This window comes from Scyliorhinus torazame, chromosome 12, assembly GCF_047496885.1.
Source record: "Scyliorhinus torazame isolate Kashiwa2021f chromosome 12, sScyTor2.1, whole genome shotgun sequence".
Classification (NCBI taxonomy): Eukaryota; Metazoa; Chordata; class Chondrichthyes; order Carcharhiniformes; family Scyliorhinidae; genus Scyliorhinus; species Scyliorhinus torazame.
The window spans coordinates 223,639,827-223,658,670 of record NC_092718.1 but is presented as its reverse complement, the minus strand read 5'-3'; the positions used below and the strand labels follow the sequence as shown (position 1 = coordinate 223,658,670).

Below are 18,844 nucleotides of genomic sequence, written 5' to 3'. Positions count from 1 at the left end.
CACTTGGCTGCACCAACCAACAGTGCTACCTCCTTGCACGGTGATGCAGTACCAGCCCGGGCTGTAGTGTCCAAAGGAGAATGCTGTGATTGCAGAGTAGCTTTAAGTGTGGGGCAGTGAAGAGGGGAAGTGAGGGAGATGGAAAGCAGGAAGGGAGAAGGGGTAGACAGGAATCCTGTCTGCAAGTGCATCACACCATGGCCTCCCTTAATATTTTCCAAAAAAAGTTGAAAATTGTGAAAGGCATGTTAAGCAGCATGGCTCCCACCCACATTCTATTCAGTTTTTGAACCTCCCTCCCTTCCTAACTCCTTCATTTTTCTGCATGTTTTCAGTTACTTTTTTTTTCTGGCAAGGTCAGGATTTGTTGCCCATCCCTAATTGCCCTTGAACTGAATGGCTTGTGAAGACATTTCAGAGTCAACTACATTGGCTGTAAATCTGGAGTTACATGTAGGCCAGTCCAGGCAAGAATAGCAGATTTCAGGGCAGCATGGTGGCGCAGTGGTTAGCGCTGCTGCCTCACGGCGCCGAGGTCCCAGGCTCGATCTGGGCTCTGGGTCACTGTCCGTGTGGAGTTTGCACAATTTCCCCGTGTTTGCGTGGGTTTCACCCCCACAACCCAAATATATGCAGGTCAGGTGGATTGGCCACGCTAAATTGCCCCTTAATTGGAAAAGAAAATCGGGTACTCTAAATTAAAAAAAAAAAATAGCAGTTTTCCTTTCACAATATTGCAAAATTGCATCCTATCGGGCTGCATCACAGCCTGATATGGCAACTGCTCGGCCCAGGACCGCAAGAAACTTCAGAGAGTCGTGAACACCGCCCAGTCCATCACACAAACCTGCCTCCCATCCATTGACTCCATCTACACCTCCCGCTGCCTGGCGAAAGCGGGCAGTATAATCAAAGACCCCTCCCACCCGGCTTACTCACTCTTCCAACTTCTTCCATCAGGCAGGAGATACAGAAGTCTGAGAACATGCACGAACAGACTCAAAAACAGCTTCTTCCCCGCTGTTACCAGACTCCTAAATTACCCTCTTATGGACTGACCTCATTAACACTACACTCCTGTATGCTTCATCCGATGCCAGTGCTTATGTAGTTACACTGTATATGTTGTGTTGCCCTATTATGCATTTTCTTTTATTCCCTTTTCTTCCATGTACTTAATGATCTGCTCGCAGAAAAATACTTTTCACTGTACCTCGGTACACGTGACAATAAACAAATCCAATCCAATCCAATCCAAATTGGCCAACTACTGTAAGACATAGCACCTTCAGCCCATTCCAGCTCCACAATGCCAGCGCAAAATTGAAACTCAACATCTCCTTGAATGACAAGAGATTGAATCACAAACAACATCCCTTATCTTGGTTTTACCCTTAACTGAACCGCAGGCGAGAATCAGCCTGGGATCCTGCTTATTATTCACTGATGCAAGCTGGAGCGTGTATTACTGTGGACATCAGGCCACAGAACTTGGGCTTGACTGCGATGGCTTCAAGATCAAATAACCGATTGACATTACACTGACGCAGAAAAAACATCTGAGCACGCTAACAGCATAGATCAAAATGCAAAACAACTTCCGCAAACCTGCTGGCTTTTCATGGGATGCAGATGCTCAAATTGTAATGACCACACTCTTGCCATCATCTACATGGCTGCAGAGTACAGATTCCACAGCTCGCCCCGATTCAACCTGTCACATCAACATTGGACATTCCACCCACTTCAGCACTGGCTAAGGTCTTTGTGCAGCAAGTCGGCACAAGTGGGACCTTGCAGGAAACCTGGACTGCAGCTGTAGTGCCTCCCAGTCAATGACTCACATCACTGACAACTGAACCCTGACAAAATTCAGCGGAGCGCTCAGAGTGCCATTTAACCACTGTGGAAGCTTTGCCCGGCTTGGTGATTTCTGCACGTGCTAAAGAAAAGTTTCACGGTGGCCATTATTGAGATAATTATTCTTCTAGTTCCTAAAGAAAAGTTTCACGGTCCATTATTGAGTTAGTTATCCTTCTAGCCCTTGATGGGAAATAAGGCCGCCACATTGTTCCTCCTTTGGGCCCTTGTAGCCATGTAAAATGGCTGACTCCTGATTAGAATGGCCAAACCCCGATTTAAAATGGCGAACGGAAGAGGCTGATGGGAAAATCAGCCAACAGGACTCAAACAGACAGCTGCAGGTAAAACAAGTGTATTCGCCTCTGGAGAAGCCAGACCAAACCGATACCTGCAGCCATCAACATCACAACACCCCAGCCACCTGCATATTAATCAGCCAACCCCGGGAACAATTGCTACTAATTAGTAACACAAAGCCGACCCAGACCTTTCAGCGCCAGCAGGAGCTGACACAAAGAAAGGTAAACGACCACCCCTCGATCAAGGAATCGCTCCGGTATTGGAGAATATCGAACCAAGTGATTGGGACCAAGTCCAATCACTTGGAACCAGGTACAAGGTCCGCCCGAGAGGCGGGAAGCCCCTGGGGACTATAAGAATAGGGGCCAAGCTCAAATCGACCCTTCTTCTCTGCTCCGCACCCTTCGAGACCCTTGCTGAAAGAGAACGTAAGTTTTACTCCAACGATCGCTACCAGATAGACACTCCTGTCTATCAACCTGTACCACCTTTTGAATCCCGCAGGCTCAGAATCCATTCAAAAGGCCATTCGTTTCCCTGACCTGGTGGGCTATTTCCAAAATTAAGTATTGGCCTGTTAGTGGTAGGTAGTAGTTTAGAAGTAGAATTATTGTATAAGTATTAATTGCTGTATGTAATAAATGAGCGTTGATTTAACTCTTACTAAGCAGTGTGTTGGATTATTAATCATTACTCGGACTTGAACCACGTGGCGGTATCAGAAAGATACCTGGCGACTCAAGAGCAAAGGTGACAGAATTAGAGCAAATAAACTAAGGCTAAAACGAGCAACACCCTGTCTTGTGCTGTGGCTTGTGCCTCGCCCCATCTCGTCCAGTTCAGTCACTTCAGTCCTACACCATGTTTTTGGCCTGCCCCGTTTATGTTTATACCTCAAATGTCTAAGTTGTGCCCCTGCCTCTCTCTGGTAACTTGTGTTGTCTTTGATATTTCATACATGATGCGGACATTTCATGCTCCAAGACAGACTGTTGTTTTGGGCCCAGAAAACTCTTCATCGAGCTCCTTACGTCCCTGACTGTGCTTTCATTGCAAACTGTCATATTGCCAACATGTCGATTGGGGTTTCCTATTGGGTCTGCAGATGTTGTTAAGGAATTTGTCACTGTTTTTGTAATATGGTGTTGTTTTATAGGATGGAGTTGTTGGCCCCATGCCTAACCTGGAGGCCCAGGTGCTGTGTTGGTATGGTTCCTCACCCGAAACCTGCCCGTCATGGTCTAGTCAAAAGGTTTGTAAAAATGCCAGGGGGCCTAAACCCACTGGTATAGCTCCCAGGAGCCCCCAGTCTCACAAGCCTCATCACCACAACAATATCACAGCACATGGTGAAGCACTATTACTGAGACAAGCTTTCAACTGCAGATTTTATTCTTTGAATTTAAATTCCACCAACTACCATGGTGGGATTTGAACCAATGTTTCCGGAGCATTTGCCTCCATTAGGCAAAGCATTTGGATTAATAACCCAATGACATTACCACCATCTCCCCATAAGAATATGTTACTCCCTAGCACACCATTCCCCAGCTGGATGCTGATATTGGGTGATGTAGGCCTGGTATTGCAGTACCCGAGAGGTGGATGCCCATTGGCTAGACCTAGGAGTCTACCATTGGCCAACGTACGTAGCTCCGCCCTGAGAGGCGGGGTATAAGAACCCATGCCGTCCCACCAGCCTTCACTTTCTGTATCGGAGCTGCTGGGTACAGTTCTAGCTGATTAAAGCTGATTAGTATGACTCTCCTTGTCTCACGAGTAATTGATTGTGCATCAGTCTTTTTACACTAAAACAAATTTAGGGGTGATTGAATGGTTGAATGGACCAACCTGCATCTGTGTCGACAGACCACTATGCTAAATAGGTTAGGGACAATGAGAGGTTTTAAGCTGGGTGTGAATTGGACTATGTTAGATGTCAGGGGGCATTTCTTTGAATAAAGGCTGGGCTGAGTGGTCAGTGTGGATTTACTGTGGCAATTCAAATAGCAACTAGACAAATATCTCGCTGTGGCCAATATCACTGCATACAGAAGATAGGTTTGAATTTCAGAACTGCAATCTCCTGCAACTAGTTTTGAAATCACTGCAGTGGGTCAAAAGGAATTTTCCAGATCTTTCCTCCCTGAAACGATCGAGGGATTTTTACAAACCTTTTGTCTCCCCAAAGAGGTTAAATGACTAACACTGGAAGCTTTGCTGCATCACGATGGAGCAGCCCATTCTTTCCTGTTTGTAGTACTCCATGCCACTGTACTTTACCTCTACTTAATGATGGGTCCAGCTAAGATCAGGGAGTCACGGGATGGGAACCACAAGCATAAACTTACTTTGAAACCAAGATGAGAGTCTAATATCTCGGCCGACATTTACCACTGAGGGTGCAGAGCACTTTTCAGAGGTGCCACCCATCAGATAAGATGACTGACTCAGACCTGTCTGACTGTTGTGAATGTAAGTCCCATGGCACTATGCAAAGATGTGGTTGTTCTCTTGATGGCCGAAGCAACATTCCTCACTCAATGAACACCAACACAAACAGCTAATTCCTCTCCCTGCTGCTTGTAGGAGCTTGTTGTCTGCAGAATGGCTGCTGCATTAGCAGAGACAGAAATGCATATTGCACTTCAGAATATTTGTTTGTGAAACTTCAGATGGAAGAGGGTTCAATAAGCACAATATTTTTTTCCTTAAAGGGTATTGTGACATTACCATGATTCCTCCCCATCGGGAGCTGTGGAAGGCGTTTGATTCAACAGGAGATCCACTGCTGTCACGGATGTACAGAGGAGAATGAGAGTATTCAGGAACATAAAGGAGGAAATTTAAAACTGGATAGCTTGAAGCAACACTGGACCCTGGAAACAAACAAAAAGAAGAATTAAGCTCATGGAAACTTGGTAGCTTTCCTACTCTCACCAACAACCTCAGCCTTCCCTAGAAATACAGTGGACATCCAAGGCACAGAGCCGCTTCATTCACATTTACAATGTTCTTGCCTTCATAAACTACCAAATTTTAATATTCATTGGACACTTTTAAAAGTCTGGTGGAAATGGTTCCATTCACCTCTCTCTCTCTCACACAGAGAAAGATGTTGTCTACTCATCTTCCTCATCTCCCAATCAACAGGGAGGGTGGATGGGGGGGGCAATAAATAGGGAGAGAAATAGAGAAGGAAAAAAATAACTCATCTATAAATCCCACCTTTCTGATCACAGGGCTCCTCAAAGTGCTTCACAGTGAATGGGTTACATCGTAAGTTTGTTGTTATAAGAAATGCAGCAGACTATTTGTGAACAGTAAGAACCCACAAACAGCAATTCCCAGATCATCCTCGTGTTCAGTGATGTTGGTTAAGGGACTGGACTCCTCTGTACTTCTTTAAGCATCACCATGGGACTTTCTTATGACCAGCTGAGTGGCTAGATGGGATATCAGTTTAACATCTCATTGAAAAGATGGCATCTCCAACAGTGCAGCACGCTCTCAGTGCTGCGTTGGCAGTGTCAGCATGGATCAAATCTTTGGTGTGCAGTGTGAGGAAAATAGTAGTTTTAAGAGATTATGCGGAAGAGATCTATAGTTAGATTCATGTTGGCAAATGTGTGTGTGTGGGTTGGTTAAGTTTCAAATATGATTTCATAGATTTCATAGGATTTACAGTGCAGAAGGAGGCCATTCGGCCCATCGAGTCTGCACCGGCTCTTGGAAAGAGCACCCTACCCAAGGTCAACACCTCCCCCCTATCCCCATAACCCAGTAACCCCACCCAACACTAAGGGCAATTTTGGACACTAAGGGCAATTTATCATGGCCAATCCACCTAACCTGCACATCTTTGGGAGGAAACCGGAGCACCTGGAGGAAACCCACGCACACACGGGGAGGATGTGCAGACTCCGCACAGACAGTGACCCAAGCCGGAATCGAACCTGGGACCCTGGAGCTGTGAAGCAATTGTGCTATCCACAATGCTACCGTGCTGATAGAAGGAGCTATGGTGTGAAGAGTAAATATAGCTGCTTGACAACTAGAGGCCCTTGTAAGGGGAAAAAAAATTCCTTTGTCCTTTAGTTTTAACTGGAAGTCAGGGCAGTTAAATGCAGACAGAACAGCGGAGAGGGAACATCTCCCACACCTCTGCTAACAGCAGTCAGAGACGGGGAGAGTGAGAATGCAGCTCTCATTGCTCCGCTCAAAGCTGGAAGATGTGAGAAAGCAAGCTCCAGGGGCACTAAAGGATGGTTGGTTCTAGAAGCCTGGAAATAGACCAGTATAATGTTCATGTGCATCACAGGCAAAGCTGAGAAGTAATCCTAAAGTTTGGAATGTCTTACTGCAATCGGAGGACAAATTTTAAAATAATTTGGGAGTCAATATTGGCTGGATATCAGAGTTTGTGTTAAGTCAGTCATGGCAAAGAAATCCTGGAGGGTAGGTACAAAATCCTGGAGTGAATTTGCTATTAAAGGTAGAGCGGTAGCTAGGTTCACAAGAGCCTTTTGGAAAACGTGGACTGGATTTTTCAAAGCAAACCAGAATGGAAAGTATAATAACAAGGGCTGATTTTACTTATTTTAAAGTGTTGAATTACTTTTTTTCCATTTAAAGGGCAATTTAGCGTGGCCAATTTTCCCTACACATCTTTTGGGTTGCGAGGTTCTCAGCCATGCACACATGGGGAGAACGTGCAAACTCCACACGGACAATGACCCAGGGCCGGGATCGAACCCAGGTCCTGAGCGCCATGAGGCAGCAGTGCTAATCACTGCGCCACCCTGTTCTTTGGCGTTGTAAGGCAGCAGTGCGAACCACTGTGCCACCGTGTCGCCTTGTGAGGGCAGATTGTAAAGTATGTTTTTGGAAGTAGAGTTTAGAAATTCTTGCCTGACAATCATCTGGGGAAATTCTGAGGCAAATTCCACAGACACTAACTTGGGTTCACAGTGGAGTGTGTGTTTGGTCACAGTCAATATGTGTGTTTTTTTAAAAACTTGTTAATGAGACCATTGTAGCTTCAAATATACTGTGTCAACCGTATTAATCTTAAAACCTGTGTGTAATTATTAATCAAAAGGAGTATTGTAATTTTTCCACGTTTAATTTTGAAAAATTGGTTGTTAAAACTAATTAATGGTCCAATGACACTGTTCCTCTATATTTGATTTTATAAATTAAAAGTTACTGTCTTTGAGCCAGGGTTCCACTCTCAAATCATACTGTCCAGTTGCAACATAGACTGGGATTGTAACAGCGGCTATATGCAAAGTAAATTTCCCTCTACACTGTCCCCATCAAACACTCCCAGGACAGGGAAAGCACGGGGCTAGATACAGAGTAAAGCTCCCTCTACACTGTCCTCATCAAACACTCTCAGGACAGGTACAGCACAGGGTTAGATACAGAGTAAAGCTCCCTCTACACTGTCCCCATCAAACACTCCTAGGACAGGGAAAGCACGGGGCTAGATACAGAGTAAAGCTCCCTCTACACTGTCCCCATCAAACACTCTCAGGACAGGTACAGCACAGGGTAAGATACAGAGTAAAGCTCCCTCTACACTGTCCCCATCAAACACTCCCAGGACAGGTACAGCATGAGGTTAGATACAGAGTAAAGCTCCCTCTACACTGTCCCCATCAAACACTCCCAGGACAGGTACAGCACGGGGTTAGATACAGAGTAAAGCTCCCTCTACACTGTCCCCATCAAACACTCCCAGGACAGATACAGCACGGTGCTAGATACAGAGTAAAGCTCCCTATACACTGTCCCCCATCAAACACTCCCAGGACAGGTACAGCACGGGGTTAGATACAGAGTAAAGCTCCCTCTACACTGTCCCCATAAAACACTTCCAGGACACGTACAGCACGGGGTTAGATACAGAGTAAAGCTCCCTCTACATTGTCCCTATCAAACACTCCCAGGACAGGTACAGCAGTGTTAGATACAGAGTAAAGCTCCCTCTACACTGTACCCATCAAATACTCCCAGGACAGGTACAGCACGGGTTAGATACAGAGTAAAGCTCCCTCTACACTGTCCGCATCAAACACTCCCAGGTCAGGTACAGCAGGGGGTTAGATACAGAGTAAAGCACCCTCTACACTGTCCCCATCAAACACTCCCAGGACAGGTACAGCAACGTTAGATACAGAGTAAAACTCCCTCCACATTGTCCCCATCAAACACTCACTGGACAGGTACAGCACGGGGTTAGATACAGAGTAAAGCTCCCTCTACACTGTTCCCATCAAACACTCCCAGGACATGTACAGCAGTGTTAGATACAGAGTAAAGCTCCCTCTACACTGTCCCCATCAAACACTCCCAGGACAGGTACAGCACGGGGTTAGATACAGAGTAAAGCTCCCTCTACACTGTCCCCATCAAACACACCCAGGACAGGTACAGCACAGGGTTAGATACAGAGTAAAGCTCCCTCTACACTGTCCCCATCAAACACTCCCAGGACAGGTACAGCACGGGGTTAGATACAGAGTGAAGCTCCCTCTACACTGTCCCCATCAAACACTCCCAGGACAGGTACAGCACGGGGTTAGATACAGAGTAAAGCTCCCTCTACACTGTCCCCATCAACCACTTCCAGGACAGGTACAGCAAGGGGCTAGATACTGAGTAAAGCTCCCTCTTCACTGTCCCCATCAAACACTCCCAGACAGGTACAGCACAGGGTTAGATACAGAGTGAAGCTCCCTCTACACTGTCCCCATCAATCACTCCCAGGACTGGTACAGCACGGGGTTAGACACAGAGTAAAGCTCCCTCTACACTGTCCCCATCAAACACTCCCAGGACAGGTACAGCACGGGGTTAGATACAGAGTAAAGCTCCCTCTACACTGTCCCCATCAAACAGTCCCAGGACAGGTACAGCACGGGGTTAGATACAGAGTAAAGCTCCCTCTACACTGTCCCCATCAAACACTCCCAGGACAAGTACAGCACGGAGTTAGATACAGAGTAAAGCTCCCTCTACACTGTCCCCATCAAACACGCTCAGGACAGGTACGGCACAGGGTTAGATACAGAGTAAAGCTGCCTCTGCATTTCCTTCACGGTTCCTCAGCATCAACTCCTATTAACCTATTAACGATCCTGTGATGTTTCTTAGAATTGACAGTTTTCCACGGTCAATGACAACTATGGTTAGCTTTGTGGCTGATCCCCACTAAAATTGGACCGCGAGGATTCGGTCCAGTGCAGATCATAACTCCCATTAATACAACAAAGCGTCCCACAGATCACCGTGTAGAACAATATCGAATCTCTAAGTTCAAGAAGCTGGTTTAGCACAGTGGGCTAAACAGCTGGCTTGTAATGCAGAGCAAGGCCAGCAGCGCGTTCAATTCCCGTACCGGCCACCCCGAACAGGCGCCGGAATGTGGTGACTAGGGGCTTTTCACAGTAACTTCATTGAAGCCTACTTGTGACAATAAGCGATTATTATTATTCGAGGATAGGATGTGAGCATGGGTACAAATCTGGCACAGAGTATATTGCATTTCAGAGCTGTGATCGCTGTATTTACACAACAAACACAGAAACATGGTTTCAGGAATTAAGCATTTCCCTACATTTTGTTTCATAAATTTAGTGTATCCAATTATGTTTTTCAATTAAGAGGCAATTTTAGCATAGCTAATCCACCTACCCTGCACATCTTTTGGGTTGTGGGGGTGAGACCCATGTAGATACGGGGAGAATGTGCAAACTCCGCAAGGACAATGACCCAGGGCAGGGATCGAACCTGGGACCGTGGCGGCGTGAGGCAGCAGTGCTAACCACTGCGTCACCGCGCCCCCCCCTAATATTTCCCTACATTACAACAGTGCCCATGCCTGAAAATGCAACATTGCATTGGCTGTAAAGTGCTTTGTGACATCTTGAGGCTGTGAAAATAAAGATAATGTATCTCTCTCTCTCAAAATAAATTGCACATTCCAGCTTGGATGCAAACTTCCAGCACCCAGATTCTTTTAGCAGCGGTACATAAACGCAGACTCTAGATTCCAAAGATACCTGCTCACCCATTGATAACCCATTCATTCCCAACTCCAATCAAGTTATTTATGAGCGTACATCTGGAAGTCAGAGGATTTATATCCACAGAGCCAAGAGCAATGTGTAATAACCAGATAGTAAGTGGTACCAATTGTACCAATGAGCAAGCTTATCTGGAGGGGTTTGCAGCACCAATAGCTTAACCCATCGGCCTCTTCTCTAGTTATGGGACAGGGAGGTCAAAGCTGGAGAATGATGGCAGAGGAACTGGGAGCAGAGATGGGAATGTGGGTAGTGAGGGAAATAGGGACACAGTTGACAATGGCTTGGAAAAGGGTAGAGGCATGAGAGATATTGAGGCATAATGGGAGGTGAGGGATGGAATGAATGGGAGATCTAACATGTTGGGTAATGATCATGAGGATGGGAAAATGGAAGAAATGAGGATGATAAATCACCAGGGATGGGTCATTGCTCAGTGCAAAGACTGAGTGAGGAAAATAGGCAGGGGATTTCAATGAGGAAATCAGCAGGGAGTCTGGATAGCAGATGGTGAGGATCATGAAAAAGAGGCAGAAAGGGCAGAAGCAAAAAGCGTGTATATATTAATATGTAGCAGGGCGGCACGATGGTGCAGTGGTTAGCACCTCACGGCGCTGAGGACCCGGGTTCGATCCCGGCCCTGGGTCACTGTCTGTGTGGAGTTTGCACATTCTCCCAGTGTCTGCGTGGGTCTCACCCCCAGAACCCAAAAATATGTGCAGGATCGGTGGATTGGCCACGCTAAATTGCCCCTTAATTGGAAAAAAAGAATTGAGTACTCTAAATTTATTTTAAAAATATATTAAAATGTAGCAAGAGGAGAAAGGGGATAGGTCCAACTGCTCAACTGCCAGTTGGAGGAAACCAAATAGGAAAAAAAAATGAGTGACCAAAATGCCAATGGATTAATCAAGGATGAGGTCAAGTTGAAAGAACACAGGTACACAGGCCTTAAGAGCATAAGGAGGCCATTTGGTCCTTCATGTCTGCTGCGCCATTCGATAAGATCATGGTTGATCAGATTGTGATCTTAACTCCACCTTCCTGGCCACCCCCCACCCCCCCCAACCCTCAATTCCCTGATCAACCAAAACTCTGAACTCTCTGGGGGACTTTGTTTATAAAGGGACAGATATTCTAGAGGGAAACAGTCAGTGGTGGGAGGCTCATTGACAGTGTCAATGGGATGTGGAACAGAGAGAAAAGGAAACCCAGGGAGTTGATTAGAATGACTAGAAGAAGGAGATTAGGTGGTTAGAGTTGATACTTTGGGACAAGTGGCCAGTGTAAGCAAACACAGCAGAGGTAATGAAATCAGTCTAGGATGAGACAAGAAAACTCTTTCTTGCTCACAGTACAGAATTAAACCTATCTGAAATCTGAATATTGCTTTATGGTTGTCGCACATCCTCTGCAATCCACTCCAGATCACCAGTCTAGCTGTACCAATTACAACAGTGGATGTCTGGCTATTCGACTATAGGACAGCACGACCCTCTGTGTCTGATATTTACTGACACACACTTTTCAGTGGAAATTCATTGAACAGAGATCAGAAGCAGAGACCTTGGCTGATTCTTCTCTCTCTAGGCCAAAATCTCCACTAACAAGATGTGATCAACTAACAGACCAGAGTCTGGATATCAAAACTGAAAGCCCCTGATCTAATTTACTCATTGCCATGCCAGGTACTGAACTAATCAACTCAGCCCTTTGGCAATGGAAGTCACCGGACTGAATTCACTTGAAAGTCAGAGAAGATTGATGTTTTTATCATTTGGAGAAAGAAATTATAGGGTAGGTAGAAACTTTTCTCATTGGTGGGATTGTCTAGGACAAGAGGACATAAGCTTTAAATCAGGTTTTTCAGAAGTCAAAAAACACTTCCTCAAGCAAAGGATGATCGAAGTGAGGAATTCTCTCCCACAGAAAGTAGTAGATCCTAGCTCAATTAGTAATTTTAAAATTTAGATTGGTAGATTCTTGCCATGGTGGTAGGCGCCTGGTTATTTGAGTATATCCAAGCTGTCAGTAATATTGCCTTTTGTGGGTACTCTCTTGACTAAACAGCCCAATATGGGATCAGCATGGATGTTCACGGAATTGGCACTTCACGTTTTTATAGGTAATGCCTGGGGGAACGTGCGCAGCTGTTCCACCTCTGGCCTTCCTCTGGGTATGTTGGATGTTGAAAGTTTGATGTAGATGGTCCTCAAAACATACTGAACCAAATTTCAGTGCTGTCTGCACATGGGCAGCTCGGCTGCAGTGTTTTCCCTGGAGAGGTGGTCTGCAATGCAGAGGTTTTTAAGGCTCTTTTTCAGGTGTCCTTGTATCATTTGCATTGCCCTGAGACAGTTCTTCAGAGAAGATCTGTAATAATCCATGTGGGAGAGACAGCGTACCATCAGAGTTGTATTTTCTGGAAGGTGGTCTCCATGCTGTTGATTCCAGCGAGATGAAGGCACTCGGTGTTTGTGATTTTGTTCTGTTATCAATTTCTCATGATGGACATCAGATATCTTTAGCGAAAGTGCTCCAGAGCTTTGTTGTGGCGACTTTCACAGACCCAGGATTCATTGCCATACAATAGGGTGGTAAGGACAATGGCACAGTAGAGTTTGATTTTAGTCTTCAGCTTAATGCCATGCTGTTTCCAAACACAATCATGGAGTTGGCTCCAGGCAGAACTTGCCTTCAAGATGTGTAGCCGATATTTTCATAAACAGTGACATCTCCAGAGGGCACATTACAAAGGCATGAGAATTTTTATACAGCCTTGAGACTGACACCATCAATGGTTCTGTCTGCTGTTCCATGATGTGTGTGTGTCTGGTGCTCCCGAAACATAATCTCAGTCTTGGAGACACGAGGTGGACCAAATGTTTTGACAGCATTCAAAAATTTGCTTGCCAAAGCCTGGAGGGTTTTTCCTTGTTGTGATTTTTGATGGACAAGAATGTACAAGGGTGGTGATTGGAATTTGGATAAAGATCAGCCATGATCACTGAATGCCAGAACAAGCTAGAGGGGCAGAACAGTCTTCTACTATTCCTATGTATTTTCAGGATCAGAAGTATAAGCAGGAACGTACCTGCCATGCCCAGCCTAGCCACCAGGGGAGGTCACATAACAGTGAGCACATTCAAATGGGTTGCAATGATGCAGAACACACAAGTGAAAGTGTCTAAAAAAAGCACTTGCTTAAAATTAAAATGCTTGACACGTGCCTAGGCAGCTAAAAGAGTTTACACAAGAGATGTGAACTCATTTATTCCATACAGGCCCTTCACCACTCTTGAATTCAATGACACAAAATGTATTTAGTTGCTAACTCATGTTCTTTGTTAATTCAGCCATCTATCTAATCAGGCCAGTCTTCCAACAATATTTCTGTTTGTGTGTGAGAGATCTGTGCATTTTCACCCGTTATCTCTCTTCCTATCTCCACCATACCTCCTTAAAGACATACAATGACTGTAACTGAGCTGCAAACCATACAAGCGTTTCCACAATGAGTCAGCCACTCTGGAGCACCAGACACTCTGCTTGGTACTTTTCCACAGCCACACAGCTCAGCACCAGACCCAATATAATCAGACAGGGTGGGTAAATGTGGAGTGCCCCAGACTAAACTAGGGACCAGAAGCAGTGACTCATATAATATGCAGTAACATGGGCATTAATTTAAGGGCAGCAGGGTAGCATTGTGGATAGCACAATTGTTTCACAGCTCCAGTGTCCCAGGTTCGATTCCGGCTTGGGTCACTGTCTGTGCGGAGTCTGCACATCCTCCCCGTGTATGCGTGGGTTTCCTCCGGGTGCTCCGGTTTCCTCCCACAGTCCAAAGATGTGCGGGTTAGGTGGACTGGCCATGATAAATTGCCCTTAGTGTCTAAAATTGCCCTTAGTGTTGGGTGGGGTTACTGGGTTATGGGGATAGGGTGGAGGTGTTGACCTTGGGTAGGGTGCTCTTTCCAAGAGCCGGTGCGGACTCGATGGGCCGAATGGCCTCCTTCTGCACTGTAAATTCTATGATAATCTATGCTATGAATATCATAGGCTGGACCCAGTATAAACCCAGCAACCCAAAACCGTGATCTGTACATTAGGTACTACAGGTAGTGCCAAGTACAATTAGATAGTCTCGTGTTCTACTCAACTATTGATCATCCAGCACCTCCTCCTCAGCAATAGACAAACCTGCCACAAAACCAATTGGCCTCAGACTCAGGGATTCAACTGATGAGATGGGCGGTAAGGTAACACATTGGTTAGCACTGTTGCTTCACAGCTCCAGGGACCTGGGTTTGATTCCTGGCCTGGGTCACTGTCTAGTGAAATGATTATTGTCACAAGTAGGCTTCAAATGAAGTTACTGTGAAAAGTCCCTAGTCGCCACATTCCGGCGCCTGTTCGGGGAGGCTGGTACGGGAATTGAACCGTGCTGCTGGCCTGCCTTGGTCTGCTTTAAAAGCCAGCGATTTAGCCCAGTGAGCTAAACCAGCCCCAGTGCGGAGTGTGGAGTGTACACCTTCTCCCCGTGTCTGCGTGAGTTTCCTCCGGGCGCTCCAGTTTCCTCCTACAAGTCCCGAAAGACGTGCTGTTGGGTGAATTGAACATTCTGAATTCTCCCTCTGTGTACCCGAACAGGCGCCGGAATGTGGCGACTAGGGGATTTTCACAGTAACTTCATTGTGGTAATGTAAGCCTACTTGTGACACTAATAAAGATTATAAGAAAGAATGCTTCCCCTTCACTACAATCAACTCCGTGACGTCAAATGGTAAACCTCAGAAGTTATTCCAGGTATTACATTTTAGCTGTGATTCTGACACACTAACAAAACAGCATCCAGAAAGCTGGGGTGTGTTTCCAAATTCTCAGTGTGAGTGAGCCCCACACAACTGGCCTATAGGAGGCTTGTGACACTCATAGGAAACATGGGAATAGGAATAGGCCATTCAGCCCATCAAGCCTGGTTCACCATTCAATACAATCATTTTTTAAAAAAAATTTAGAGTACCCAATTAATTTTTTCCAATTAAGTGGCAATTTAGCGTGGCCAATCCACCTACTCTGCACATCTTTGGGTTGTGAGGGCGAAACCCACGCAGACACTGGGAGAATGTGCAAACTCCACACGGACAGTGACCCAGAGCCGGGATCGAACCTGGGACCTCGGCGCCGTGAGGCAGCAGGGCTAACCCACTGCGCTACCGTACTGCCCATTCAATACAATCATGGTCGGTCATTCACCTCAATGCCTTTTCCCCTTTATGTCTTTGGTATTTAGAAATTTCTCCTCTCTACTTTAAAGATACTCAGTGACTGAGTTTCTTTGGGGTAGAGAATTCCAACGATTTACAACCCTGAGTAAAAACAATTAGCCTCATCTCGGTCCAAATGGGCTTCGCTCTAATATTGAAATTGTGTCCTGCATCTAGCCTGCCTATCCCTTTAAGTATTTTGTAGATGTCAATGGGATCACCTCTCATTCTTCAAAACTCAAGAGAATATAGGCCCAGTTTGCCCAATTTCTCTTCAAAAGACAGTCCTGCCCTCCTGGGAACAAGTCTGGTGAACCTTTGTTACACTCCCTCTGTGGCAATAATATCCTGAAAGTAAGGTGACCAAAATTGCAAACAGTGCTCCCAAGGGCAATCTGATCAAGGTTCCATCCTATTGAAACAGGATGTTGCTACTCCTGGACTCAAATCCTTTTACCATTAACCTTCCTAATTGTTTGCTCACCTGCAAGTTAGCCTTCAGTGGCATATTGACAAAGTCACTCAAATCCCTCTGTATATCGACACTTTCTAATCTTTTGCCATGTAAGAAATACTCTGCACATCTGTTACTCCCACCAAAGTGGATAGCATCACATTTTCCCACATTTTATTCCATCTGCCAGGTTCTTACCCTCTCACGAGGTCTGACCAAATCCTCGAAGCCGCTTTGCACCTTCCTCAAAATACATATTCCTGTCGAGCTTTGTGTCAGCCGCAAACTTGGAAATATTACATTTGGCCCCCACATTCAAATGATCAAAGCTACTGTGAACAGCTGGATCCTTGTCCTCGTCACAGCCTGCCAACACGAGAATTACTCATTTATTCCAATCTCGGTTTTCTGCCTGTTAGCCAATCCTTAATCCATGCCACTATTACCTCCTAGCCCATGTGTTTTAATGTTGCTCACCAACCTCCTATGGCCGACTTTATCCAAACCTTTCTGAAAATCCAAGTGTACAATATCCACCAACTCCCCTTCATCCTCAAAAACCTCAACAGGTTCATCAAGTGTAATTTAATACACGTTGACTCTGCCTAATCAGATCAGCATGATCCAAGTGTCCATTTATCTTGTCCTTTATAATAGATTCCAGCATTTTCCCAGTTGCTGATGTCATGCTAATAGGTCTGTCGTTCCTGTTTTCTCTCTCCCTCCCTTCTTAAATAATGGGGCGACATTTGCTACATTCCAATCTTCAGGAACCAAGATGATCACCAATGAATCCACTATCTCCATAGCAACCTCTTTCAACACTCTGGGATGTAGAAGATCAGATCCTGGAGACTTATCAACCTTCAGTCCCATGAATTTCTCCAACGCAAGCTTCTTACTAATTTCCCTCAACTCCTCATTCTCCCTAGCCCCTTGGAAATCTAATTCTGGGCGATTTCATGCATCTTCCTTCGTGAAGATAGACAGAAAGTAATCACTTAGCTTCTCTGCCATTTCTTTATTTCTTATTATAAATTCTGCTTGTAAACGTTGCAGGGGCAGTTTGTCAGGCTGACAACAGGGAGGGCGATCGGGCAAGTGCATAGGGGTGCAATATGAGTCTGGGGGGGCAGGCGAGCCGCAAGCTGGCGCACCAGCTGCGGAGGCCGGCTGCTTCCGGGAAATATTGAAGATACGGACTGGGGCTGGGGATGTGGTGTCAGAGCCAGGAAAGATAAATGTGGCATTTAGGGGGTACTACCAGGGACTTTATGAGGCAGACCTGGGAGGAGAGGAGGGGCGTTTTCTGGACAAGCTGGAATTTCCACAGGTGGAGGAAACAAAGAGGCAGGCATTGGAGGAGCCCCTGGGTCTGAGGGAGATGCTGGATAGTATCAGGGGTATGAAGTCGGGGAAGGCCCCTGGGCCAGATGAGTACCCGGCGGAATTTTATAAGGAATTTGTGACGGATCTGGCACCATATCTGGTAGGGCCCTTTAATGAAGCACTGGAGAAGGGGGAGTTGCCGGTGACGATGACGCAGTCAGTAATCACACTAATCCCGATAAAGAGGAAGGACCTGGTAGAATGTGGATCGTATAGGCCCATATCACTATTGAACATGGATGTGAAAGTACTGGCTAAGTTATTGGCGAGGAGGATGGAGGAATGTGTCCCCGGGGTGGTGGCAGAAGATCAAACAGGCTTTGTGAAGGGCAGGCAGCTCATGAGTAATATAAGGCAGCTATTGAATGTGGTGATGAATCCGTTGGAAGCTCTGGTACCGGAGGTGGTGGTGTTCATGGACATGGAGAAGGCATTTGATCGGGTGGAGTGCTGGTACTTGTTCGAGGTTTTGGGAAGGTTTGGGTTTGGGCCGAGATTTGTGGCATGGGTACGGTTGCTGTATGTGGCGCCAAGGGCGAGGACGAATGATATGAGCTCATGAAGCTTTGATATTACACAGTGGTACGAGGCAGGGGTGCCCACTGTCGCCTCTGCTGTTTGCGCTGGCCATAGAGCCATTGGCGATGGCTCTCGGAGGTCGATAGAATGGCGGGGGATTATGAGGGGGCAGAGGGAGCATCGGGTGTCGCTCTATGCCGATGACCTCTTGCTGTATGTTTCGGATCCATTGGAGAGTATGGGAAGGATTATGGGCCTGTTGGAGAGGTTTGGAGGGTTCACGGGCTACAAGCAAAATGTAGGGAAAAGCGAGGTATTCCCGGTGAATGAGCTGGCACAGTGGGTTAATTTAGGGGGGATGCCATTTACGGTAGCGAAGAATAGGTTTAGGTATTTGGGGACTCAGATAGCGAGGAAATGGATGGGCCTCCATAATTGGAACTTAACGAAGCTGGTGGAGGAGGCTAGGGAAGATCTTAAGAGGTGGGATACACTGCACTTAACATTGGCGGGTAGGTCCATGTGCTGAAAATGAATATTCTGCCGAGGTTCTTGTTTATCTTTCAAGCTCTCCCGATCTTTATATCAACGTTCTCAAAGCGTCATCTGGACTCAAAACGTTAGCTCTTTTCTCTCCCTACAGATGTTTCCAGACCTGCTGAGATTTTCCAGCATTTTCTTTTTGGTTTTATACCAAAGGCCTTTTTTCGGAAAGTGGATACGATCATTTCTGACTTTGTATGGGCGGGGAAGGTGCGGAGGGTAGGGAGGACCCTGCTACAGAGGCAGCAGGGGGTTTGGCATTGCCAAACTTGCTTCATTATTATTGGGCAGCGAATGTGGACAAAGTGCAGCGGTGGTGGGAAGGAGAAGGGAGGGGTCTAGTTTGATGGCTAAGGGCAACACGGTGGCGCAGTGGTTAGCACAGCTGCCTCACGGCGCCGAGGTCCCAGGTT

The 18,844-nt window shown here is 46.2% G+C and overlaps 1 protein-coding gene across 2 annotated transcripts in view; it reads right to left on the bottom strand.

Moving 5' to 3' along the window:
* pigs (phosphatidylinositol glycan anchor biosynthesis, class S) overlaps positions 1–18,844 on the bottom strand; it is a 58,212-nt gene that overhangs the window by 14,950 nt on the left and 24,418 nt on the right. For both annotated transcript variants that reach the window (XM_072470007.1, XM_072470008.1), the window contains exon 8: positions 4,897–5,042. In XM_072470007.1, the coding sequence (XP_072326108.1) occupies positions 4,897–5,042 (146 nt within the window). The remainder of the gene's footprint in view (positions 1–4,896; positions 5,043–18,844) is intronic.